Source organism: Oncorhynchus keta, chromosome 18, assembly GCF_023373465.1.
Source record: "Oncorhynchus keta strain PuntledgeMale-10-30-2019 chromosome 18, Oket_V2, whole genome shotgun sequence".
NCBI lineage: Eukaryota > Metazoa > Chordata > Actinopteri > Salmoniformes > Salmonidae > Oncorhynchus > Oncorhynchus keta.
In genome coordinates this window covers 13,152,907-13,179,779 of record NC_068438.1, presented here as the reverse complement: position 1 = coordinate 13,179,779, position 26,873 = coordinate 13,152,907, and the positions used below count along the sequence as shown (strand labels likewise).

At 45.0% G+C, this 26,873-nt stretch overlaps 1 protein-coding gene across 2 annotated transcripts; it reads right to left on the bottom strand.

Annotated features, from left to right (window-relative positions):
- Positions 1-448: 448 nt before the first annotated feature.
- On the bottom strand, positions 449-24,415 carry LOC118397303 (uncharacterized). Of its 2 annotated transcripts, none has more exons than XM_035791930.2 (4): positions 24,284-24,415; positions 10,394-10,667; positions 7,351-7,556; positions 449-3,166 (listed from the first exon to the last, which is right to left on the bottom strand). In XM_035791930.2, the coding sequence occupies exons 1-4, from the start codon at positions 24,335-24,337 to the stop codon at positions 3,071-3,073; spliced, it is 630 nt and encodes a 209-aa protein (XP_035647823.1). In that variant the 5' UTR covers positions 24,338-24,415; the 3' UTR covers positions 449-3,070. The 2 variants fall into 2 exon arrangements, with proteins under 2 accessions (XP_035647823.1, XP_035647824.1); XM_035791931.2 differs by lacking the exon at positions 24,284-24,415 and adding an exon at positions 13,712-14,128.
- Positions 24,416-26,873: the final 2,458 nt, after the last annotated feature.

Below are 26,873 nucleotides of genomic sequence, written 5' to 3'. Positions count from 1 at the left end.
TCCAATGCAGCTATTTTTATCTCAATATCAAAGCATTTTTGGGTAACAATTAAGTACCTTATTGTTGTATTCACTTAAAATGGTCAAAAAGAAACAAAAATAGCATCTTAGCAAAGAGCAATTTCTCAAGCAAAGGTTTTGTTTGGACTGTCTGGGAGTGGTCTGGATCGAGAACTAGCTGTTATTCACAGGCAGGTTTGGAACTATTTTTCTTATTGATCTATTAACTCATGTACTGCCTGGTGATGTCACCTGGCAGGCCAAATCTCCCTCGAACCAAACAGGCAGTCTTTTCAAACAGCTCTTACACTAAAAGGGCTGTATTATAATTGTCCCAATTTCAGAGTATTATTCCAACCTCATAGTGAGAAAAAACACATTTTTGACTGCACTGGGCCTTTAATAAATCTGATAATCTTACAAAAACATACAAGCCAAAACAAGTAAATAGATTTCATATCTTTATTGTTAATAAGGAAACAAATCTGTACAAAAATTTCATGTAGAAAGTTCAGTAAAAAAAAAAGTCAAAAACAGCAAATTTACACTGCATGAAACTGAGAATGAGATTCCCACAAAAAAATGTGGTGCTACTTTACAGCAGTGCCGTCCCTCTGTGAGAAAGTACATTGGAGAATGGAACCACAAGAAGTCACATAGTCGCCACAGGAAGTGAACCACGCCACGGCACACACCAAAGGATGTCATGAGGCTGTCACAGGAAATGAACAACACGTGCTCCGAACGCTATAGGGGACGCCCAGTTTCCCACAGAAAAAAAGGTGCTTGGTTATTCTCACAGGTTCTTTGCTTAAAGGTGTAATGACATTGCAAAAAGGGTCTCAAAAAAATAAATAACCTGAACTGAAAACAAAGCATAGACTGCAGTAATGTTAAGGCCTTATAAGTGATACAGTATGGCAACACAGAAAATAGGATGATCACAGTTGTATCCATCAGAAGGTCTATTTCAGGTTTACATGGCAAGTTGGGACTGTGTTAACCTCTTGGGTTCAAGGTTAAAACTGTAGGCTTCAGTGAAGGCTCAGTTTCTCCCACTTGACATGCAAACGTTCTCAACTGATTTCAACCACTACATTGCTTGTTGTTGTGACCTCTTTCTAGACATTTGGACACATGTTGTTCCTCTTTGTAATGCTTTGAATTGATAGGGACAGCTGTTGGTTCACAAAAAAATGGTTGGTGTTTCTTAAAAGCCCTGATTTCCTGGACGCTTTGAGATAAAACATTGTGTACAAACTGACTATGGAAACTTTTCAATGGAATGCCTTGGCAAAGACAGATATTAATGCGCTAACACAGTTGATGGTTCACCCTTTGTGTAACTGGGGATGAACTAACTGGTCAAGTTATTCCAGTCTATTGTCAGATATTTATCTTTAAGCTTATTCCATCCTCATTTTATGGGTTCTTGGCTTTGAGATAGATTTACAATTCATTTTTTATTAGAAATGAAAAAAACAAATACTTATTTCACACAGAAAAAGTAAGTACAAATTGTATTTTTGAAAACGAAACAAAATGCTACAAAACGTGTTTAACGTCAAAATAAACAAAGGTCTTCAGTTTCTTCTCCCAAACTACAATACATGTATTATACAATTGAGGGGCAATTTGATTATCATTTAGTAATCTTTAGTAATCATGAAAATATAAACATCCAAGTCATGTTTTAACCAGAAATACCATCTCAAATCCACTGGATTTAAATACACTAACTGCTTCCAACTGTTGATCCAAAGACAAAAACAACTGCACACGTGGCAGATTTCAAACACAAACAGAGAACTTACAATTTAAGTACGTTTAAAGCTAATTGAATCTCATCCAATGATAACAGGTCTTCACGATGGCTTGTTACTGGCTCCTCCTATCCACCTCCAAACCAAACCACCATCTCCCAAAACAAATATATACAAACAATTTAACACTGGTAATAATTGTGGGATTGTCCGACAGTGCTACAGCTCAACTCAGAGCCTCCAATAGAAGTGATGGTCTGGTAATTGGCTCATATAGTGTTCAGTGTGTGTGTGTGTGTGTGTGTGTGTGTGTGTGTGTGTGTGTGTGTGTGTGTGTGTGTGTGTGTGTGTGTGTGTGTGTGTGTGTGTGTGTGTGTGTCAACCACTGCTCCATCCAGGGTCCCACACACCAACCACTGATTGTCCAGGTGATGGGAGCGATAGAAAGGCACAGAGGTCAATGAAATGTATTCAGATTTGAAGGGAAGAGTAGCATACATATAAATTTATATACACCACTACACTCTTAGGAAAAAAGGTGCTATCTAGAACCTAAAAGGGTTCTTCGGCTGTGCCCATAGGAGAACCCTTTCGAAGAACCCTTTTTGGTTCCAGGTAGAACCCAAAAGGTTTCTACCTGGAACCAAAAAGGGTTCTCCTATGTGGACAGCCGGATAACCCTTTTGGAACCGTTTTTACTAAGTGTACTGGCTCTGTTTACCAAGTCAAGTTGGTCCTGTCTGAAACTATAGGCCAACCTCTACAGCAGATCCCATATAGTATATCGCTATAACTTATCCCAGCAGTAAGCTTGGCTCATCCAGCGATATAAACTGATTCGTATTAACCATAGTGTGACTTACAGGGGATTCTACACAGGCCCCTCAGTACCCGCATCAAGCCATGCTGTCGAGCAGTTGAATTGCTCATTCTACTGTACCATGACCTTAATTGGAAGAAGTTGTACACACACATACAGGAGCCATAGGCTCTCTGTCAGGTAAAGCCCTCACGTCGCCACCACACCACACATCAGTGTGCTTCACAGTTTACAAGAAAGGACAGGAACACACACAAGCCCACACGGTCTGTGAGACCAACCTGGGTCAGAATGCTTCATCAGGAGCTGTCCCAAAGAGAGATTGAAAAAAAAAATATATATATATACATATATATATATATACACAAGATGTACAAAAGAGACTAAACAAAAGGGGTTCGTCCGATCCAGCGGACTGAGTCCATTCTGAAGCAGTCTGTGATTGGTCCAGTAGGGAGCTCCGGCATGTCCAATCCCTAGGGTCAGTCTATCTCAGTCGGTACAGAATGCTGAGGGTATCCGAGAGGAAGTTGAGGACTCCTAGACATAGGCCTCTCCAGTCCTGCCGTTGGGGGATGCCACCCTGAGAGAGAGCAAGAGAGAGCGAGAGTGAGAGCGAGAGCGAGAACGAGAGCGAGAGAGAGAGGAAATTAGTCCTCAGCTCCAAAATAATTGTGGCCTTTCAGTCTTGACGCTTGTTCAAATGATCATTTGTGGACAAAGTGACCTTGGCAAACCATGGATATAATGAAGAGTCTGACTCTGAGACAGTAAATAAGGGATAGAGGTTACATTGTTGATGATTGCAGTGTAACACCACACGGACATAAGTGACCTAACACTGAATTGACTTAGCTCTCAAGATATATTTAGAATAGCTTGGGTCTTTACAAACAATTTCACCAAAAAATGAATTTAGAAATGCCATAGGATAGCATCCACTGTCCCCTGCTTTAAGAGAAAGCCTATACCATAATGATAGGATGTTGTGGCTATGTGCAACCACTATTACACAGTTTATTACTTTCTAGATCCCATACTTTTTAATGGCTTGAATATCCACTTGCTGGAACAGCTGAGATGTTATCGCGTGCGAGTCTATCTGTGTGGGTGTGTCTGTCTGTGTGTATACGGTGCACCTGGGTGGAGTTAGGCAGTCTCAGAAAGACACTGTCTGCAAAACAGAGCCAGGAGAGGCGACACATCGCCCGTCAACAGCAGCTTTGAGTCACTCACTAAAAATAACTCCGCTCTTTAGTAGGAGAGAGAGAGGTGAAAAAGAGAAGACGAGAGAGTGTGTGTGAATGTCAGAAAGAGACAGAGAGAAGTAGTGAAAACCAGACACTGACAGACAGAGAAAAGTAATGAAAACCAGACACTGACAGACAGAGAGAAGTAATGAAAACCAGACACTGACAGACAGAGAGAAGTAATGAAAACCAGACACTGACAGACAGAGAGATGCTAGCAGAGAGCTTAAAATACACAAAGAAATAGAGGAGAGTTACAGCTCAGACTCAGAGAGATGGGAGAGAAAGAGAGGGGAGTTACAGCTCAGACTCAGAGAGAGGGAGGGAGAAAGAGAGGAGAGCTACAGCTCAGACTCAGAGAGAGGGAGGGAGAAAGAGAGGAGAGTTACAGCTCAGACTCAGAGAGAGGGAGGGAGAAAGAGAGGAGAGATACAGCTCAGACTCAGAGAGAGAGAGGGAGAAAGTGAGAGGAGAGTTACAGCTCAGACTCAGAGAGAGGGAGGGAGAAAGAGAGGAGAGTTACAGCTCAGACTCAGAGAGAGGGGGGAGAAAGAGAGGGAGAAAGAGAGGAGAGTTATAGCTCAGACTCAGAGAGAGAGGGGGAGAAAGAGAGGAGAGTTACAGCTCAGACTCAGAGAGAGGGAGGGAGAAAGATAGGATAGTTACAGCTCAGACTCAGAGAGAGGGAGGGAGAAAGAGAGGAGAGATACTACTCAGACTCAGAGAGATGGAGGGAGAAAGAGAGGAGAGTTACAGCTCAGACTCAGAGAGAGGGAGGGAGAAAGATAGGATAGTTACAGCTCAGACTCAGAGAGAGGGAGGAAGAGAGGAGAGTTACAGCTCAGACTCAGAGAGAGGGAGGAAGAGAGGAGAGTTACAGTTCAGACTCAGAGAGAGGGAGGGAGAAAGAGAGGAGAGTTACAGCTCAGACTCAGAGAGAGGGAGGGAGAAAGAGAGGAGAGTTACAGCTCAGACTCAGAGAGAGGGAGGGAGAAAGAGAGGAGAGTTACAGCTCAGACTCAGAGAGAGGGAGCGAGAAAGAGAGGAGAGATACAGCTCAGACTCAGAGAGGGAGAAAGAGAGGAGAATTACAGCTCAGACTCAGAGAGAGAGAGAGAGAGGGAGAAAGAGAGGATAGTTACAGCTCAGACTCAGAGAGAGGGAGGGAGAAAGAGAGGAGAGTTACAGCTCAGACTCAGAGAGATGGAGGGAGAAAGAGGAGAGTTACAGCTCAGACTCAGAGAGAGGGAGGGAGAAAGAGAGGAGAGATACAACTCAGACTCAGAGAGAGGGAGGAAGATAGGATAGTTACAGCTCAGACTCAGAGAGAGGGAGGGAGAAAGAGAGGAGTGATACAGCTCAGACTCAGAGAGAGGGAGGGAGAAAGAGAGGAGAATTACAGCTCAGACTCAGAGAGAGAGAGGGAGAAAGATAGGATAGTTACAGCTCAGACTCAGAGGGGGGGGGAGGAGAGATACAGCTCAGACTCAGAGAGAGAGAGGGAGAAAGAGAGGAGAATTACAGCTCAGACTCAGAGAGAGAGAGAGGGAGAAAGAGAGGAGAGTTACAGCTCAGATTCAGAGAGAGGGAGGGAGAAAGAGAGGAGAGTCACAGCTCAGACTCAGAGAGAGGGAGGGAGAAAGAGAGGAGAGTTACAGCTCAGACTCAGAGAGGGGGAGGGAGAAAGAGAGGAGAGATACAACTCAGACTCAGAGAGATGGAGGGAGAAAGAGAGGATAGTTACAGCTCAGACTCAGAGAGAGGGAGGGAAAAAGAGAGGAGAGTTACAGCTCAGACTCAGAGAGAAGGAGGGAGAAAGAGAGGAGAGATACAGCTCAGACTCAGAGAGAGAGAGGGAGAAAGAGAGGAGAATTACAGCTCAGACTCAGAGAGAGAGAGGGAGAAAGAGAGGAGAGTTACAGCTCAGACTCAGAGAGAGGGAGGGAGAAAGAGAGGAGAGTCACAGCTCAGACTCAGAGAGAGGGAGGGAGAAAGAGAGGAGAGTTACAGCTCAGACTCAGAGAGAGGGAGGGAGAGAGAGGAGAGATACAGCTCAGACTCAGAGAGATGGAGGGAGAAAGAGAGGAGAGTTACAGCTCAGACTCAGAGAGAGTGAGGTAGAAAGAGAGGAGAGTTACAGCTCAGACTCAGAGAGAGGGAGGGAGAAAGAGAGGAGAGATACAGCTCAGACTCAGAGAGAGGGAGGGAGAAAGAGAGGAGAGTTACAGCTCAGACTCAGAGAGAGAGAGGGAGAAAGAGAGGAGAGTTACAGCTCAGACTCAGACTCAGAGAGAGAGAGAGGGAGGGAGAAAGAGAGGAGAGTTACAGCTCAGACTCAGAGAGAGAGAGAGAGGGAGGGAGAAAGAGAGGAGAGTTACAGCTCAGACTCAGAGAGAGGCGAGGGAGAAAGAGAGGAGAGTTACAGCTCAGACTCAGAGAGAGGCGAGGGAGAAAGAGAGGAGAGGTTGAGAGGTGGGGAGAGAGAAAAACAGAGTAGAGGAGGACACGGGGTAAGAGAAGATAGAGAACCACTGACCACACAGAGAAAGAGGGGCACAGTAGGAGAGGTCACAACACAAGATACAGGGGAAAAAAGCCCTGAACAAGAGAAACAGTAGAATGGTGGTGAGTGAGTGTATGTGTGAGTGTTTGTAGTGTGTTTGTAGTGGACTATGACCCTCACGTGCCTGTGGTTTAGTCACCCCTCCCCAACCCCCACCCCCTACTGAGCAGGCCTTTTGTTGTTACTTGTGCTAAGGAAGTCCTTTTAGCAAGCCTGCCTGTAAACAACATTTCCCAAAATCCCCTGTCCTTCCACCGTTACCAGACAGCAGGGCAAGAGCCAGTTTAACCAGGGCAAACAAAACATTACCAACCTGATCCACAGACCAAGGGCTTTATTATACTGGAATAAACCTGACAGTTTATTATGTGTGTGTGTGTGTGTGTGTGTGTGTGTGTGTGTGTGTGTGTGTGTGTGTGTGTGTGTGTGTGTGTGTGTGTGTGTGTGTGTGTGTGTGTGTGTGTGTGTGTGTGTGTGTGTGTGTGTGTGTGTGTGTGTGTGTGTGCGTGGGTGCGTGCGTGTGTGCGCGAGCGAGCGAGCGTTTGTGTCTGCGTCACGCGGAAAGGGAATGTTCAGCTCGGCAGAGGCATGTGAGTGAGTGAGCGCTGGAGTAGGGTGAGGTCAGCTGTGTTTGTCTGCAGAGGGGGAGGCAGGTTGCCGGGTGCCGGGGGGAATTACCCTGTGTTTACTCCTGTGGCTGCCTCACTGACTGGCTCCTCACGCGATACAGCCCAGCAGAGGGAGGGGGAGGACGGGGGAGGGGCAACTGGAAACTGAACTTCAGTCACAACACTCCCAGCTCATGGATATCAGATTGATCCATTTACACCACTGACACACACACACCGACTTACACATGCACATTTAAATTGAAAACAACTACACATTTATCAGAACTCACCAAACAATACACCATCTCATAAACAGATCATTCGTGTGGTCATTCGTCCTTACCATTCTCTGGAGGATCGTAGCGTTCAAGTCGTCGCCGATTCTCTTGAGCTGGTTGGCCACTCTTTCCACCACCTCGTTGTCCAACCGCGGGTCCGCTACTCCAGGGGCTCTGTGCTGGGGAGAAGCCTGGGGAGAGCGCTCTCTCTGGGGCAGCAGGTCAGGCAGGGGATCCCTGGCTGTGGTGTCCTGGAGCTCTCTGTCTGGGTCTGGGGAGAAAGAACAACACGCGTGCCATTACTACCTCTGGCAGACAGCCACACCTCCCTAGCCCACCACGACCATCTCTGAAACACAATATCAACTAGACTATATCAAAGGCAGTGCAGACCAGGCTGAATCAGGTCAAGTTTCGGTAGGAGGCAGATTGTGGATAGTCTGCCGGCACATAAAACATGTCTCCTGTATATTGTTGTTAGTCTAGTAACAAGAATATGATCCAGAACATCCGCTCCGTCACCCCAAAATGCGATCCCCACCCCCCCGTCCTCACTTCTCTGGCTCCATAAGAGTCTTAGGTGTCTAGAAACAAGCATGTCCTCTGGTCTAAACCATATAGACTACAGTCTTAATGGTGGCTAGGCTGCTTAGCAACACAGACCCATTGTTTACTGGGTAAACATGTACCCCCCCCCCCCCCCACCCCCACCCGCCCCTGTCAGACAGTTCAGACTAGTCTTGAAGAGTTTTTTAAATCTTGGGGGTTGCCACCGTCAACCCTGTATTTTCCCCTTCAAAATTAGAATGTAATCTCCTAATCTGCTTAATAAATCTAGAATACTTGTGTTTGTGTACTACAGTGTTTGTTAGAAGGAGGAGCTCCTGTCTACTCTGTATAGATTCAGAATAGGATCAAGTTTATTTGCATAGAGGTTAAAAAAATGCTATTTTATTACCCTCTGATTACTGCAACGCAAACCGACGACACTGAAAGTACTGTGCGCATCACTGCCAATGCCGACCGTCATCGAGAAAATACATTTAAATCAATTCAAGTCTATTTGTCATATGCACAGTATACACGGGTGTACACAGTACAATGAAATGCTTTAGTGACCTTATACAAACTGTTTCGCTGTGTCAAGATTCGAAGACACTTCAAATTAAGTGGAGGGAAAAAACTCTGTGCATCCTATGAACGGGTTCCGTCCAATTTCCTCCCAAACCCCACTGTGTTTGTTCACAACCCTGACAGAGAGAGAGAGACAGACAGAGAGAGACAGACAGAGAGAGAGAGACAGACAGAGAGAGAGAGAGACAGACAGAGAGAGAGAGAGACAGACAGAGAGAGAGAGACAGACAGAGAGAGAGAGCGAACAGAGCCTGACAGAGAGCTCCACAGGAAGCAAGGCTCCTGGCTACAGCGGGATTTGTGTCGCTGTCATGAGTATTTTCTGATCCTTAAGATGCAGGTGACTAGACAGCGAGAGGAGAGAGAGAGACAGACAGACAGAGAGAGAGAGCGAACAGAGCCTGACAGAGAGCTCCACAGGAAGCAAGGCTCCTGGCAGAAGTGGGATTTGAGTCGCTGTCATGAGTATTTTCTGAGACAGACAGAGAGAGAGAGAGAGAGAACAGAGGAACTCTGGCTTGTTGCCAGGGTAACTATAAGATGGTGCTCCCAGAGATGGAATCAAGCCATTGGTGGACAGATTCAGAGGCTAGGCTGGGATAGGGTGGACAGGCTGGGGGGCGGGGTGGGACCAGTCTGCCCGGGGACTGGGGAAGAGGCAGTGAGAGCCAGAGAGCGCAAAGGTGGGAAACACAAGGAAGGGGAGCGGCTGAAAGAGGGATTACAGAGGAAACAGAAATGGTCGAGTAGAAACAGCGGCAGGTCGAATAGAAGGAAACGGGGAGAGAGAGGGTAGGTTATGCCTCTAACCAAGAAGGGGAACAGACTGCTCACTCTATGGGAAGCTGTGAGCAGGAGACAAGTCTCGACATGCCACAGCATTTGACTTACAGGCAGAAAGAGAGAGTACCAGAGAGAGATACTATTCCAAACTATTCCTTTCAGTTGCAAAGCCACGTGCTCAAAATGCTTCCCTCGCCCCCTAAGTAGCTCCGTAGCCCAAAGCCTGCAGCCCTAAAATCCTCACATGCACACCAATACCACACCACACCAGTACAACCCTGAACTCTTCTCTGACAAGATTCAGAGAAATAGCCTAATCCACACTTACCATTGCAATAAATTACCGTGACAATACCCCACATACTGTTGCTTGTGTCCGTTAAAACATAGGCTAAACTTTCCACTCCTGTCAATGGATGTGAAGCTCCTATTCCAGATGCAATACTCTGACTGCCTTCTTCCAGGCCCCTCCCCTCATTGGTTTCCCTCTCAATTGTTTAGGTTTGTTTACTCTTTCACAAGCATGGACACAGCAGATCAAAGGAAGTGCATAAAACAGCAGCAAATGTGTAACATTCGATTGAGAGCTTTCTATCTGGGTTCCGAGGGCAAGCTTCTTAGGTCATACTCAAGGCAATCTAGGTAAAGCATCAATAGGTTAAGGCTATATAAGGGAGGATGCTTAAAGGGCGCATTTTCTGCACTGCTTGTCTGGATAAGAGCGTCTGCTAAATGACTTAAATGTAATGTAAATGCTTGTATTTACATCCTAAGGTGATGTACTTGGTGGAAAATTAACAGGTGAGGAACTTCACTTAGATGTACAAGCATCAATGAGTCGTACAAGTACAATAACAATCACATTGAAGTCTATTGCTTCATATGCAAAATGCATCTCTATTTCATCTACTTTCCTTTTCGATCGACTCACACATTCCATCACACAGTTGAGGGGGGAACTTTCCCATCCAATGTCACTGCACTGGCATGCGAGCATGGTGTCCTTTGATGCTAGTATTTCCTCATAGCACTAAGCTATTCACAGCTACCACTTGTAATCCTATTCTAACATGACCATGGTTTCTGCCTCAGTGGCTTACCATTTAGGCCTATGCCTAAGAACTGTGTATCAGCAGCAACACACACTACATGAAACATCACAGTATCCAGCAACTAGTAGTAATAGCCTACCTGTGCTTGCTCTTGTGGGGGTGTCCAGTGGATGGATACTGGGGGGTGGGGAGGCTTCTCTCTGTGGCTGGGGGGGCAGAGAGCCCTGCCTGGGCTGGGTGTCCATGTTGGGGAGCAGTTGGCAGGACTGGTGGTATGCAGCCTGGAGAGGGTTGTTGCTGCCACCAGGCCAGGTGTCTGGCCGCTGGACCTCCATACGGCAGCTCTGTTGTCTGCCCCGGCCATGGTGGTCCACTCCACTCTCCGTCTGGGGGCGGGCCATACCAGGTGCAGTCTGTTGATGTTTACAAATGCATAACAAAATTGTAATAGACATTGACTGATTGCCCCTTTTACAAACCGTTGACACCTGGTTACTATGAGCGGTGAATGTCTGTGTGTAAAGGCATTAAGCTGTAAGATAAGGCATCAACATTCTAAATGGTCATTCTAGCCCCAAGGTTTGCCAAAGTATACATCGTCTGGTCTTTTGCCTCCCAATGTAAATAGCGTAGCCGGCAATACACTCCTATGGCAAATGTGTTGTGTACAGCGTTCAGCCAATCAGGTTGCACCTGTCTGTTTTTACCCCTGCTGTACACAATGTCCAGAAGTGGCTAGCCACCCTAGCATGGTAGTGGGGGGTTCGGCAGCCCTCATATTAAATGGAGTTGAGGAAACCGATGCCTTTGCAGCCTGATAAGAGTATGTTTATGTACAAACCGGTCACTGGGGACATGAGTGTATTACCAGCTGGGCTGATTGCTGTGACTGGAGGTAATACCAGTGATTTATATACACACTAGATGACTGATAGGGTGCGCTGTATTAAAGCCACCATGTCTCCATCTTGGCACTCCCACATCGTTGTAATAATATATTTTGGAAGATATAGAAATGCATTTATTAATGTCTACATTCCTTTTTTGCCACATGTATTCTATTATATACACCTTAATGCACACTTTAAATTATATTAAGTGGGCTAAATATAAAAAAAAAAATATATATATATATATATTTTTTTTTTTCGAGATTACTAATGTTACTGACTCTACTACAACAAAAAATACTTAAATAGATGTAATTTTGTTCTTGATGCATTTAATTGAAATACTGTAGAATTCCATTCATTCCTACGGACTGTGGTGTGTATTCACAGATGCCAAGGGAAGGCAGGCTTCACCCAAAAATGTCCAAAGAAAAAAGATAAAAACATATCTCTGTCTTCATAATTTTCCTTCAATCCGCAAGAGGCTGACTGTATCTCACCAGAGAAAGCATCCGAGCAAGTGAAACAGCGCCCCTCTGTCTCTGTATGTGTTGGCCATCTATCTGATTCTGTCTGGTCATAAAGAGTATGACATTGTTATAGAGCAAACAAGCAATTATCACAACACATAGGTTTTAATAAATTATGGCTTTTTTTCTGACTTGGTTTCACCAGTGATTTTTACTCATGCACCGCTACTGATGGAGGGCCAATATGGCCGACCGGTGTCTTCAAAGCCTCTCAATGACCAATACATAGGATCAGCAAACCAGGGTTTATATACATCATTGGGTATGACACCACGTCAGGAACAACTATGCCCTAGGGGTTTCGGTGCTAGGGTCATTCATAATGCAGCGCTGGAAATTTCTCAGAACCATATATCACGCAACATTTTACATTAAATTGGGTTTAAAGGTAGAAGCTTAAAATACCTAGTTCCACGGGAAATATAGGTTGCCTTAGCATATATATATGGAGGTCCAGCGGCCAGACACCTGGCCTGGTGGCAGCAACAACCCTCTCCAGGCTGCATACCACCAGTCCTGCCAACTGCTCCCCAACACGGACACCCAGCCCAGGCAGGGCTCTCTGCCCCCCCAGCCACAGAGAGAAGCCTCCCCACACCCCAGAGTATCCATCCACTGGACACCCCCACAAGAGCAAGCACAGGTAGGTTATTACTACTAGTTGCTGGATAACGTGATGTTTCATGTAGTGTGTGTTGCTGCTGATACACAGTTCTTAGGCATAGGCCTAAATGGTAAGCCACTGAGGCAGAAACCATGGTCATGTTAGAATAGGATTACAAGTGGTAGCTGTGAATAGCTTAGTGCTATGAGGATACTAGCATCAAAGGACACCATGCTCGCACGCCAGTGCAGTGACATTGGATGGGAAAGTTCCCCCCTCAACTGTGTGATGGAATATATGTATATATAAATATGTATGTTTTCAAACAGTGACCCAAGGGTGGGCTACCTCTCAAAACATCGTTTTTTTCCCCTCCCTCCTCGACGGACAGTTGGACCTACCTACCCATGTGCGTTATGTGTCCGCTAGATGGCAGCCGCTACGCCCTCGTGAGCGCGACGGTTGTTTATAAACAAATCCAGCAGCCGATTGACACGCGCTCCTTCACACTACAGCGCGCGCCAAACTCTGTCAGCGGTAAACACACACAGACATGTTTGTCCGCTTGTCACTATTGCAACGCTTGATATACTTTTTTGCTCAACTAATACATGTATTTACGTTGCAACATGCAAATCGTATCATTCCTATCCGACTCAAAATACATACAACGTTTCACACGGAAATGATGAAGTATGGGGGGAAAAACACATTGAATGTGGATTGTGATTGCGCAGGAGAAACAGTTCCACGCAACACGGGTCTGCCTCGGTCTAAACTTGTTGAAATACTGCCTGTGACTGTCATGTAATTGAAGATGAAAAAACGCTCAACATGGAATAAAAAATATGTGAATTCCATATCTCTCAGTTGAACGTGGAAATGCATCACTGGGCTTCTGTCATGTGTTATCTTATCTGTTCCTCTCCTCCACACAACCACTAAAGTTCACACATCAAACTCATGACCGCCAAGTATGTAAAACAAGACAAAACAAAGGATTTTGCGAAAGCAGCAACCAACAAGAAGATGCCACTTGAATATCACACCAACACACTTTTTACCTTACAGGAAAACCCCATCCGTACCGCTGACTCCTACCACGTCAATCATTTATTTTCAAAACATTATGAAATAGCCACAGTGATTGCGTCGAAAACTATCTTCTGAAACTACTACGATTACAATGTAGCATGCTAGCTATAATATCCTAATTTAACGTGTCAAGTTATTTTGACAGCTAGCTAAATCCACAGCCGAAGAACCCTTTTAGGTTTTAGTATATTTTTGTCTAAGAGTGTGCTATAGCTAGCTATACATAACAGCTCTATCTTGATACGGTAGCTAACGTTAGCAGCCTGTCAAAAAAATCCGCTGTGCTGTAGCCAAGTCCTGCAGCATCACCAAAACATTTGCTCATTTTTAAGACTTACTTGATGTATCTGATGATTCGTGATTACTGTAAATCTGTCTGTAGTTGAGGCACTGTCGATTGCTTGTTGACATCAGAATATGTGTCCAACAAGCTGTTTGACTCGCGACTTGTCCCTGCGTTAGATGTTGAAGAAAGTCCACTTGTAGTTTGTGACATTCCACGTTTCCCACTACGATTGTCAAAACAGTCAGCACATACAAACCGTCTAGTCTTCTTTTATTCCACGGAAATCGATGCTTATCCAACCCGTTTTCACGGAGCTATGGTCCAAATGTTGATTACAGGGGAGACTGTTTCATAGTGGTATCACTTTGCTTTCACTCCCGCGGTTGCCTGTTTCGCCACGCCCTCTCCACCATGCATGACAACATGTCCTGACATGCACCTCGACTAGAGAAATGCTGCTGCTCTGTTTCAATACCCCGGACAAGACTATAAAGGAAGAAACAAAACACCTTTTTGCCCAACCCTGCCCCCTTCCCGCCCCTTTTGCTTTCCTGTGAGTTTACCACAGATTCTGTTGCAGCTGTTGTGTTAACGGTAAACAAAGTCTGGTTGTATAGTTGCCGGTGCCTCGAGCCTATGGGTGCAAGAATCTGTAATACATTTTAGCCTGTTTTATGCATACATTGGATTGTCAACAGCATATCAGTAAATCAGCAGCAGCATCATTATCAATGCATGCCTTGTCTCTTTTGGTGTGTTGTGAAGTTGAGATGAGGTATGAGGACAATTGACTGTATATGACAAGGGTTCAAAGTGCCTCTGCATTGCATGTTAAAACCCGTTATACATGACATAATAAGTTATAACCTCGTTATAACCATGGCCTGAAAAGTACAATAACACAGAAGCATACATGAACAATTGTGGAGTGGGCCTATTGGACAGTTGCTTGAATGACACTCATAACCTGTCACATTGTTAGGGGAGGTCACCAATTGAACACCTTTTCTTTATCAATTGCATATTTGTTATTCGATATGAGATATTTTTATGATCACACATAGGGGAACAATGTACTTGTTTGTTTTACTTACATCATGTTTTTTCTCTCTCAATTAATCTGATTTAAATTTGTGTTTTTGTGTGGGGAAAAACTACGTTTTAGGGGAAGATTTACCCCCAAAATGTATTTTTCCCATTTCCCATTTGGATAACTGCAATGATGCAATTGAAAATGGTATTTGTAACCTCTTACATTAAAGACACAAAATAATGCAAAATGATGACTAGGCCTATGCAGCTAATGCTTTGATGTTTTAAATAAAATCCTTAAATCCCCCAAATAAAAGAAAACATGCCCAAATTATAATATGGGATTAGGATATGTTTCGTCAAACACTGAAATCCAGTTATGACAAATCGCCTTATCCGGGGATATTCAACCTGCTTGTTGATACTGGATTAGAGATATTCAATTGTAATCTTTCTGTCATTTTCAAATGACACCACAATATACAATTTATATAATTGAAGGCCATTTTTTTTGTGTGGTTGTTTTGGTTTGTTTGGAAACATTTTGCAGATTTAGGATCTAAGGGTTTGTAGCCTAGGCTTCATTGCATGTTCAATATCATAGCCTATGTCTCTATAGCCTATATATGCATTAATTTAAAACTTTTAATTATGGTAATTGGCATTACATTATAGTCTTTACCAGCAGTCAAAATAACCATAAACTGAGTATTGGAAATCCCCTTGTCTTGTCCTTTAACCCCAGATGTGAAACATGTGACTGTGCGACCATTGTCTCCAAAGCTCAGCTGCGGGGCGCCCACTGTGAGGGTTTTGTTGTGGTGCCTAATCAGATGGAAATGGCAGATTGTTTCGAGACCCCCCCATATGGCAGATTGTCTCGAGACCCCCCATAGCAGATTGGAAATGCCCCTTCCACCAAAAGGGAAATCCCCTCACAGGTACATGTCCGGGCGAACATCCCATCATGGGCAAATTTGCTTGACATCTTGGCAGTTTGCACGACTCATGAGACATACCACCAGAACAGAAGACAATAGACGTGATTGTCGCCCAACTCTCCCCACATTGCCATACACCTCGTTAAATGAATTGAGACATTATCTGTATGCATATCCAGGAATGAAATACAGACAGATCTTAGGTCATCTCATGTGATTCAACATCGTAATTAATTGAACGCTGAATGATTTATTAATTTTGCCCCTTCTTGGTCAGTCATAATCATTGTGTAGTCACACATGAGTGAATCCTGCTCTAGGGGTCTATTCCACTGATACAGACACATTGTGAACATTTTGACTGTGATGCACACGGAATGCTTTTCGGGAACTGAGACCTCATAATCATATGTGACAACAAGCTGTCAACAATGTAATTGTAGGCCTATATAATTCTGCTGTATGCTGTGCGGTGCCACACTGATGAAGCCCATACTGGTAGATGTGATTGGTGTTCTGTTACAGGCTGCATCATGCGTTAAGCGAGGGCACGTAACTTGAGTGAGGCCATGCAACTCAAATGAGGGCATGATAGCACCACAACCACATGCGCTCATTTATCTGCCCTGTCTGTTTACCTGCACATACACACTCCCTAATAGGTAATTTACACCTCTGTGATAGTGACAAGCATGCAAATGAGATCATTTGCTTTGTACTGAGTTATCTTCCTGTTGTTTTCCCCAGGCCCACTCTGTTCTGTGCTTCATCATTGGGTCATCTTGACCCCAAGTAGACCCCCGTGTCTAGACGAGTTACAGTTTCTGTCAAATTGACATCCAAAGTTGTCCTCTTTTTCCATTTGAGCTAACCCTAATCTTAACCCTTTCCCTAATCTTAACCGAATTCTCCAAACCTGCAACTTAAATTATCCTATCCTGCTCCGCAAATTCTCCTAAACTGCTACGAAAAGTAAATTCTGACATAAACTGTATACCATCTAGTCAAAACTCTGTAGGAGGGCCAGCAGTAACAGGTGTCTTAATGCACTATATAAATCCCATGTATTATTATTATTATTATTAATATAGGTGTTACAGGTGCTGAGAAGAAGTAATAAACTTTCTCCGTTAGGTGGGAGGGTGTCAGGGGGCAGCCTGCTTGAATGTCACAGCAACCAGATCAAGTCTGCCAGTCCTGTGAGGAGTGTGTGTGTGATTTGTGTGTATTTGTATCAGTCTGGTAGTAGTAACCAAAACAGAAGGCCCCAGCACGTCTCCCCACACATTGTAAGCCGAGCCAATGTTTGCGTTGCCACAATGACATCATCCATTACCCCCCCCCCTCACACACACCCTCCCCTTTTTTCCAACTCAGATGGGAGACTGCAGAACCCTCCACCCCCCTCCCTCCCACCTCCATTTCACAAATTACTTTTCATTGCTGCTGCCTTAATTGGCTGCTAAACAGGCACAGTTGGGGCCAATGGGATGCCGTGGGGTAAACAGCTGCCTCCACACGTAATGTAATGGGTGCTGAGAGACAGACCTGAGACCTGAGCAAACCATCAGCAGGTAGCACCCCTACCATGGGGTCACTGTAGCAACCATGGACTACACTATTGTGTAGGAGTCAGTGCATGATAAACAGGCTTGCATAACTATTTAAGCTGGTGTTCCATCAATTGAACAACATTATAACAAGGTAATAAGAAATAAGATACTTATGTACCACATTCACACTTTGATTCTTTATAGGAAATCTTTAGCACAGAGTGTCATTTGAACATAAATAATAGAAACTGTAAATTGAAGATAATGCAACTCCGTGGAAGGTCAGTTCCACTCCAGAACACGCCTTCGTTCATTATTTTCCATAGAACGCATAGCTCCTCATTGATTATCCTGTACATATTGTGTGTACCAAATGTATATGTTTTAGTTTTACAGATGCATAAACCACCTTAACAATTGAAACATGTAGGCGAACAGAAAGATCGACAGGACCAATGACATCCTCTCTCATCCCAAATTAAAATTGAAATAGTGCATATGTCTGTCTCTGCAGTAACTTCATCAAAATCTTATCTTATTGGATAAGGTTGAAGAAACCATGGCCCCCTTGACAGCAAATACCAAATTCAGTTAGGCCCTATCAGAAACAAAACAGCTAAATCTATTCTGAATTTCTGTGTGAATTCAGTATAGTTCATGAGTATCAAATATACAAATATATATATATATACAGTTTATATATACATATTTTCTCTCTTTAAAATTGTATATACACTGGCAAAATTAGCAAGTGCTTGACACGTTCTGACCATAGTTCCTTTGTTTTGTCTTTTGTTTTAGTATTTTCTGTTTTCTGTTGTGTTTCTGCACCAGCCAGAACTGTTTTCGGTCGTTTCTCTTTGTTATTTTTGTTATTTCCGTGTTCATCTAATAAATATGGACACATACCACGCTGCACCTTGGTCCTCGCCTTCTTCCACCGACGACGGCCATTACAGAACCACCCACCAAAAAAGGACCAAGCAGCGTGGTATCGGGCAGCAGCGATCTCAGGACTCCTGGACATGGGAGGACGTTTTGGATGGCAAGGGATGCTACACATGGGTGGAGATCCTGGCTGGAAGGGATCGCCACCCATGGGAACAGGTGGAGGCAGCCAGGAGAGCGGAGGCAGCAGATAATGGGAGCCAGCGCTTCGAGGGAACATGGCTGGCAAGGAAGCTCGAGAGGCAGCCCCAAAAATGTATTGGGGGGGGGGGGCTAAGTCAGGTAGGAGATCTGAGCCAACTCCCCGTGCTTACCGGAGAGCGAGAGGGACCGGGCAGGCAGTGCGTCTCCTCGGGCCGGTGTACATGGCACCAGCCTTACGCATGGTGTCCCCGGTTCGCCAGCACTGCCCAGTGCGGGCTATTCCACCTCGCCGCACTGGCCTGGCTACGGGGAGCATTCAACCAGGTAATGTTGGGCAGGCTCGGTGCTCAAGAGCTCCAGTGCGCCTTCACGGTCCGGTCTATCCGGTGCGGAGCACCAGCCCTCCGGTGGCAGCCCCCCGCACCAGGCTGTCTCTCCGTCTTCGCCCTACAGCTGCTCCCGCCTGTCCAGCGCTGCCAGAGTCTCCCATCTGTCCTGAGCCACCAGAGTCTCCCGTCTGTCCTGAGCCGCCAGAGTCTCCCGTCTGTCCTGAGCCGCCAGAGTCTCCCGTCTGTCCTGAGCCACCAGAGTCTCCCGTCTGTCCTGAGCCGCCAGAGCCGCCAGTCTGTCCTGAGCCACCAGAGTCTCCCGTCTGTCCTGAGCCGCCAGAGCCGCCAGTCTGTCCTGAGCCGCCAGAGCCGCCAGTCTGTCCTGATCCGCCAGAGCCGCCAGTCTGTCCTGAGCCGACAGAGCCGCCAGTCTGTCCTGAGCCGCCAGAGCCGCCAGTCTGTCCTGAGCCGCCAGAGCTGCCAGGAGCTGCCAGAGCCGTCAGTCAGCCAGGAGCTGCCAGAGCCGTCAGTCAGCCAGGAGCTGCCAGAGCCATCAGTCAGCCAGGGGCTGCCAGAGCCGTCAGTCAGCCAGGAGCTGCCAGAGCCATCAGTCAGCCAGGAGCTGCCAGAGCCGCCTGTCACGCCGGCAATGCCGGAATCGCCCTTCTCTCCGGCGATGCCGGAGTCTCCTGCCTGTCCGCCGCTGCCGGAGTCGTCCTTCACTCCGGCGCTGCTGGAATCTCCCGTCCATTCGGGACCCGTGGCTAGGGTCCCCAGTCCGAGGTCGGCGGGGAGGGTCGCTGCTCATAAGAGGCCACGGAGGTGGTTAAGGAGGCGGAGAAAGACTATGGTGGAGTGGGGTCCACATCCCGCACCAGAGCCACCACCGCGGACAGACACCCACCCAGACCCTCCCCTATAGGTTCAGGTTTTGCGGCCGGAGTCCGCACCTTTGGGGGAGTACTGTCACGTTCAGACCTTAGTTCCTTTGTTTTGTCTTTTGTTTTAGTATGGTCAGGGCGTGAGTTGAGTGGGTTGTCTATGTTAGTTTGTCTATGATTTTCTATTTCTGTGTTTGGCCTGGTATGGTTCTCAATCAGAGGCAGCTGTCAATCGTTGTCCCTGATTGAGAACCATATTTAGGTAGCCTGTTTTCTGTTTTCTGTTGTGTCTGCACCAGCCAGAACTGTTTTCGGTCGTTTCTCTTTGTTATTTTGTTATTTCCATGTTCATCAAATAAATATGACACATATCACGCTGCACCTTGGTCCTCACCTTCTTCCACCGACGACGACCGTTACAGAGCTCTAATGTTGCACCCCTCCTCTATAATGTATCTCCGAATAAATCTGATGCATGTCACAAAAAGCAGTGACTGACTTTTTTATGACTGTTTGTGTAGGCTAACCCAGACATGACTTTATGTTGAGGGCCTGTTGCATTGTATGACAATTCATGAAATATTTAAAGTGATGCTCCTGTTTGAATAGGGCTTTAGTGATAAAGAGGTTTGATTGCTTCAGGAACAACCATTACCTCATCATCTTCACCCAGGGCTGGCTGGACAGATGGCTCGTGGCCGAGGGGGGTCAGCTGTTCCCATCGTACCCTCATGTGACTCCTTTAGTCCTACAATGCCTTGTTATCTTAAGGCTGTGGAACACAATGTGAAGGAATGCGCATCTTCAGCAATCCACATGAGATTCACAGACTGCTTCCCCATGCGCTAGCAAGACTGAAACCCAGGATTAGCAATAGAAACTAAATTCAAATGTGATCTTGTTCATCATAAATGTTGGATTTTATGCCACAAATTGATCAATAAATATGTTCTCTCATAGTAAAATATGAGTATGCTATTTTAATTTATCCTAAAAATGTGTCAGACAATACAGATGTAAGATCGTAATTTGACCCAGTTTGTTACCACAGAAAAATTATCCTGCAGCAACAGGAAATGTGAATTATTATGTGGATTTTTGTAGGGGTTGATACATTGTTCGTTTGGGCAAATCAAATCTGACACTTTAAAGTGGAAATTTCAAACTTCAGGAGCATTTTTAAACCTTGAGTACACTACAAGTTTCTCATAAAAATCAAAGAGTGATCAAATTAAGACCCTACATCTGTATAGGCCTTTTGCTTAGTGTAGAACAAGATTACCCTATTTCTTGGATACTCAGCATCAGCAGCCCAGCAATGCAAACCACTACACTTTTTCCTCCCTCCATAGACTCATGGGTTTCCATATGGACTCTCAAGGGCCTGTTGTTTGCCTATCACAACAATTAGGTCATCACCAGGTCTCTGCTGGGTTGCTCTGTTTACAGATCTCAGAGAGGTGGTAGCCATTGCACAGCAGTAATAGGACACCCTTTCGCCAGTGACAGGTCCAGGGTCTTGGATCGTGGGTGGACAGACAATATTACAGTCTGTAACAGAATTCGACCAAACGTCATTGTCTGTGTCAACAGATCGGTCAATACAAACCTGTAACTGATTCCTCTCCTCCTCACTCTCTTGAAGTATTGACGCAGTGATACCAGGATCAAGTTGCATGGTGCCCTTATAAAATGATTAATACACAAATCTTGCATGCAGTGTTTTTTTTTGCTTAACAATGGGATTGTTTCTGTGTGTCACACAGGGTGCTCACAAAACTCCAATTCACAGTAGATGAAATGATCAACTCACTTTTTTTAGCACTGGTTTTGCTAATAGCTACTTTATTGAGGAAAATGTACTTACTGTGACTGAAATATGTGGTTGTCCCACCTAGCTATCTTAAGATGAACGCACAAACTAAACTCAGCAAAAAAAGAAACGTCCCTTTGCAGGACCCTGTCTTTCAAAGATAATTCGTACAAAATCCAAATAACTTCACAGATGTCTTCATTGTAAAGGGTTTAAACACAGTTTCCCATGCTTGTTCAATGAACCATAAACAATTAATGAACATGTACCTGTGGAACAGTCATTAAGACACTAACAACTTACAGATGGTAGGCAATTAAGGCAATTAAGTTATGAAAACTTAGGACACTAAAGAGGCCTTTCTACTCAATCTGAAAAACACCAAAAGAAAGATGCCCAGGGTCCCTGCTCATCTGTGTGAACATGCCTTAGGCATGCTGCAAGGAGGCTTGAGGACTGCAGATGTGGCCAGGGCAATAAGTTGCAATGTCCGTACTGTGAGACGCCTAAGACAGCCCTACAGGGAGAAAGGACGGACTGCTGATCGTCCTCGCTGTGGCAGACCATGTCTGTAACAACACCTGTACAGGATCGGTACATTCGAACATCACACCTGCGGGACAGGTACAGGATGGCAACAACAACTGCCCGAGTTACACCAGGAATGCACAATCCATCCATCAGTGCTCAGACTGTCTGCAATAGGCTGAGAGAGGCTGGACTGAGGGCTTGTAGGCCTGTTGTAAGGCTGGTCCTCACCAGACATCACCGGCAACAACGTTGCCTATGGGCACAAGCCCATCGTCGCTGGACTAGACAAAACAGGCAAAAAGGGCTCTTCATTGACGAGTCGCAGTTTTGTCTCACCAGGGGTGATGGTCGGATTCGCGTTACACCGAGGCCTGTCCTCTGGAGCAGGATCGATTTGGAGGTGGAGGGTTCGTCATGGTCTGGGGCGATGTGTCACAGCATCATCGGACTGAGCTTGTTGTCATTGCAGGCAATCTCAATGCTGTGCGTTACAGGGAAGACATCCTCCTCCCTCATGTGGTACCCGTCCTGCAGGCTCATCCTGACATGACCATCCAGCATGACAATGCCACCAGCCATACTGCTCGTTCTGTGAGTGATTTCCTGCAAGACAGGAATGTCAGTGTTCTGCCATGGCCAGCGAAGAGCCCAGATCTCAATCCCATTGAACACGTCTGGGACTTGTTGGATCAGAGGGTGAGGGCTAGGGTCATTCTCCCCAGAAATGTCCGGGAACTTGCAGATACCTTGGTGGAAGAGTGGGGTAACATCTCACAGCAAGAACTGGCAAATCTGGTTCAGTCCATGAGGAGGAGATGCACTGCAGTAGTTAATGTAGCTGGTGGCCACACCAGATACTTTTGATTTTGACCCCCCCTTTGTTCAGGGACACATTATTAAATTGCTGTTAGTCACATGTCTGTGGAACTTGTTCAGTTTATGTCTGTTGTTCAATCTTGTTATATTCATACAAATATTTACACATGTTAAGTTTGCTGAAAATAAACACAGTTGACAGTGAGAGGACGTTTCTTTTTTTGCTGAGTTTATAATTATTGTAGCTATGGATAAGAGCGTCTGCTAAATCAGTGGTTACCAAATGTCCTTTTTTAAAAAAGGAACTCAGTCCGTCTTTCAATTTACTCTTGAAAGTTATAATAGTAGAATGCACAAGGTGCAATTTCTAAATTAGGCAGTGCATCATCAGTTTTGCTTTGGTCATTGTCAGTCATTGCAGACCTTAGAGAGCTATTTATAACTTTTCAGAAATGTCCAGATCAACTATCCCATGACCACTAACACTTTTTATCTAGGTGTGTGGGCACATAGATTTTGTTGTAAGGTTTGAGTCACTCAAAATATCACATGAATACACATTAGACATGGAAAAATGTATAAAATTGCAAGAAAATTCACTTTAAAAGTGCAAAATATTCACTGCACACCATGACAAATGTGTAGAATTGCAGGAAATAAGCTTTAACCCTGCAATATTTGCTCTCCTCCAACAAGAGGGGTGTGAACAGTTTGTGTCATGAACAATTCTTGTGGCCATAGAAATAGACCTGGCGCGTGTGCCTCCGGATGTTCCCCAATGCTGGAAGGAGGGCTTGAGTGAAAAAGTTTGGGAACCCCTGTGCTAAATGACTAAAATGTAAATATAATATTGGCATACACCCTGGTGTTCAGTGCATCAGTGCATGTAGGGTAAGATGGTTGATATATTGTTATTACGGGATTAACTCATTGGTTTCTTTGTAGGCTACACTTTCTTGACAAACAACTCTCTAACATATTGCACCTGAGTCATAGTTTCTGCCTGTAGGGGCATAAATTGATCAAGATTGGGTTTAGCTAGCCTAGACAGGTTCCCAATCTCCCAACCTCATAAATAGCTACCAAGAAGCCATTTCAGCCTACCAAGTTAAAGTAGCTAGCTTGGCTAACTATCTTAGCTGGCATGCCTGCTGGCAAGGTAGACTTCTGTAAAGCAAGCAATAACTAAATGTACTGAATAAGACTCACATTCCTTTCAATATTTTACTCAGATTTGAGCAGATATACAGAGTAGCATATTTTGTTTCAACCAGTCAGGAGGATTCATACAGCTCAAGAGGTATGCTTAGATATGCTTAGATATGCAAAAAAATATACATGTTTTTTAACATAGAATTAAGCATAATGATTACGGCTCTAGATTGCATGAAAAAACTGTTTCAGGTGTTTGAATGCAATAGGTTCCAATTTATGGCCTGGGTGTAGCACCCCTCCAGACCAGCCACCAGACGTCCTCGTGTACTTTGTGCCCCCTCAGATTTTTGGGGTGCATGACACCCCTGAAAAAGACCTCTGCTGAATGAATCTGCTGAATGCATCGCATTATGATTGGTAGTCTCGAATTATGCGCCCCCACAACAGCAAGCGAGTGAGAGAAAGAGGTACCATATCTCACCACGGATTGTTTTCCTTTGATAAACTCTTCTGCCCAGAAACAGGGTATGGGCATCAGTGGCAGGGAATGAGCGATTGGTTGGAACTGCGCGCGGCGGCAGTCGCCGCATCCCTTGCCATGGAAGCTGTCTGCAATTTAACATCAACCGACATCAAGGTTTCCATTTGTCTGCCCGCATATTCAGGGGATAGTGACACGTGCACCTATTTTTTAATTGTTAAGGACCAAGTGTTTCAAATGTCCAAATTGTTTGCGTTCTTATAGACCTACACATGATTGTTATTTAAAAATCGTATATTCCCGTTTCACCACAATTACACATTTTGTTTCCATAATTAATATTTGGCAACATGTGGCCAGAAGATGATCTCATATGTTCATAGGATCTATTTGAAGGAATTGACATATTAAGGGGGTGTTATGTTGCACTGTCCCTGACCCAGTTAAGTAGCTTAATTATAATGCCACTGACTCTAATAAGCGAACATGTATAATAACCATAATAAACTGATGTAGACTACCAGACAACCCAGGAATAATTTATGTATTTTTTTATTTGGTAGACATTGTCGCCTCCTTGTGGATTTGGCAGATGTAGGCAAACTATCTGCATTTTCACTAATGTAAATCATTATCAACATAAACTGCTATCCGTTCATTTATTTCCCAGATATATAGGCAATTTTTATCCGATAATATAGCCTACATTTCAGGTGTATAGATAAGTTATTTTCAAGATTATGGAGACAGATTTTAAACTGTATGAAATGCTTACTGTCTCTTTAAAAACGGTGAAAGTTTCACATTTTGCAGGAAGTTTATTAATTTATTGTTTTACATTTAACCTTTATTTAATTAGGCAAGTCAGTTAAGAACAAATTCTTATTTACAATGTTGGCCTATACCAGCCAAACCCGGACAATTGTGCGCCGCCCTATGAGACTCCCAATCACGTCCGGTTGTGATACAGCCTGGATTCAAACCAGGGTGTCTGTACTGATGCCTCTCACTTTGAGACGCAGTGCCTTAGACTGCTGCGCCACTCAGGAGCCCTATTATTACAAGAAATGAATATACAACAGAGTGGGGGAGGAGGCAGTAGTTGTACAAATCCGGAAGCCAGGGAAGGACCCAACGAGGCCAACAAGCTATCGGCCAATAGCTTTAACATCACATGTATGTGAGATTATGGAACGCATGATTACGGAGAGGCTAATTTACTTCCTGGAGAGCAGGGGGCTAGTATCACCACATCAGAGTGGGTTCAGAACGGGTAGGGGAACTACAGACCCAGTGCTCTGCTTGGAAGCAGTGTTCAGGAAGGCTCAGGTGAACAAGGAGTTTGTTGTAGCTGTCTTTTTTGATGTGGAGAAGGCATATGATATGATGTGGAAGGAGGGGTTGATGTTGATATATATCAGCTTGATATTGGGGGGGTAGGAGGAAGAACGTACAACTAGATAAAGGATTTCCTGTTTGGAAGGTCTATTCAGGTGAGGGTGGGTCTCTATCAGACCTGGGTCTCCACCTGGTGGATAACGTTACACCGCAGGAGAGCATGATTAGTCCTTTGTTGTTCTCAATTATGTTTACCCTCAGGTACGGCGGGATATTGGGAGGTCGTTATTTGCACATGATGGGGCCTCATGGAAGAAGAAATGTGCCTTACATAGTCAGGAAGGTAAAGGAAGCAATTGATGAGGTAGAGTGGTGGGCATAAATGTAGGGATTCAGGTTCTCTGTAGAGAAAACTGAGACAGTGTTCTTTACCAGGAGGAAGGTGGGAGATGAGTTATGTTTGAGTTTTTTTGGGAGAAACTTCGTGAGGGTGGGGGCCTTCAGGTTCCTTGGGGTATACTTTGACTCTAGACTGATCTGGGCAGAACACATTGAGAGAGTGGTGGGACCGTGTATGTTGCATTGGTCCGATTTGCAATATACTATGGCAGTATAGCGTATGGTTCGGCAGCCCGCACCTCATTGGAAAGGCTCGATGTCATACAGGGGCAAGGACTCAGAATACGTAGTGGGGCGTTTCGGACCTCCCCAGTTACTGCACTACAGGTGGAGATGGGGATTGGCCATTGCAGATTAGGAGACCGCCACTGGCAATTAATTATTGGGTCAACCTACAGGGACATGGGGAGTCTTATCCTGGGAAAGGGATTTTACAGGCATGCTGGGGACATGAGCAAAGGCAGAACACAAGCTTTGGGTGGGTGGGTAATATCCAGGCGAAGGAGATGGGACTGTATGAAAGGGAGTTTAGTCCAACAGTAGCTATTCCTGTAAATCCAGCATGGCTACTCCCGCCTCCAGTAGTTTATCTGGAAGTGTTGGATTGACTACAGGAAGATAGGGAGGGTGTTGATCCATCTGGAGAGACTACAGGAAGATAGGGGGGTGTTGATCCATCTGATTGGTTTAAGAGATGTCTGGATACAGTCTATCAGGATTTTGTGGCCGTTTACACAGATAGTTAAAAAGATCCAAGGACAGCACGTTAGCATTTGTAGTGATGGAATGGGAGTTGGCAGTTAGGAAATGTATTACAGATCATCTGGCTGTATACAGTATATAGCAGAGCTGA

Excerpts from the sequence above, each read along its gene's own strand:
- LOC118397303 (XM_035791930.2), bottom strand. The coding sequence starts at position 24,337 with ATGCCCATACCCTGTTTCTGGGCAGAAGAGTTTATCAAAGGAAAACAA. Across the intron at positions 7,557-10,393 it reads CCCCACAAGAGCAAGCACAG|ACCCAGACAGAGAGCTCCAG; the intron begins GTAGGCTATTAC and ends CTTTCTCCCCAG. Across the intron at positions 3,167-7,350 it reads CTACGATCCTCCAGAGAATG|GGTGGCATCCCCCAACGGCA; the intron begins GTAAGGACGAAT and ends GCTCTCTCTCAG.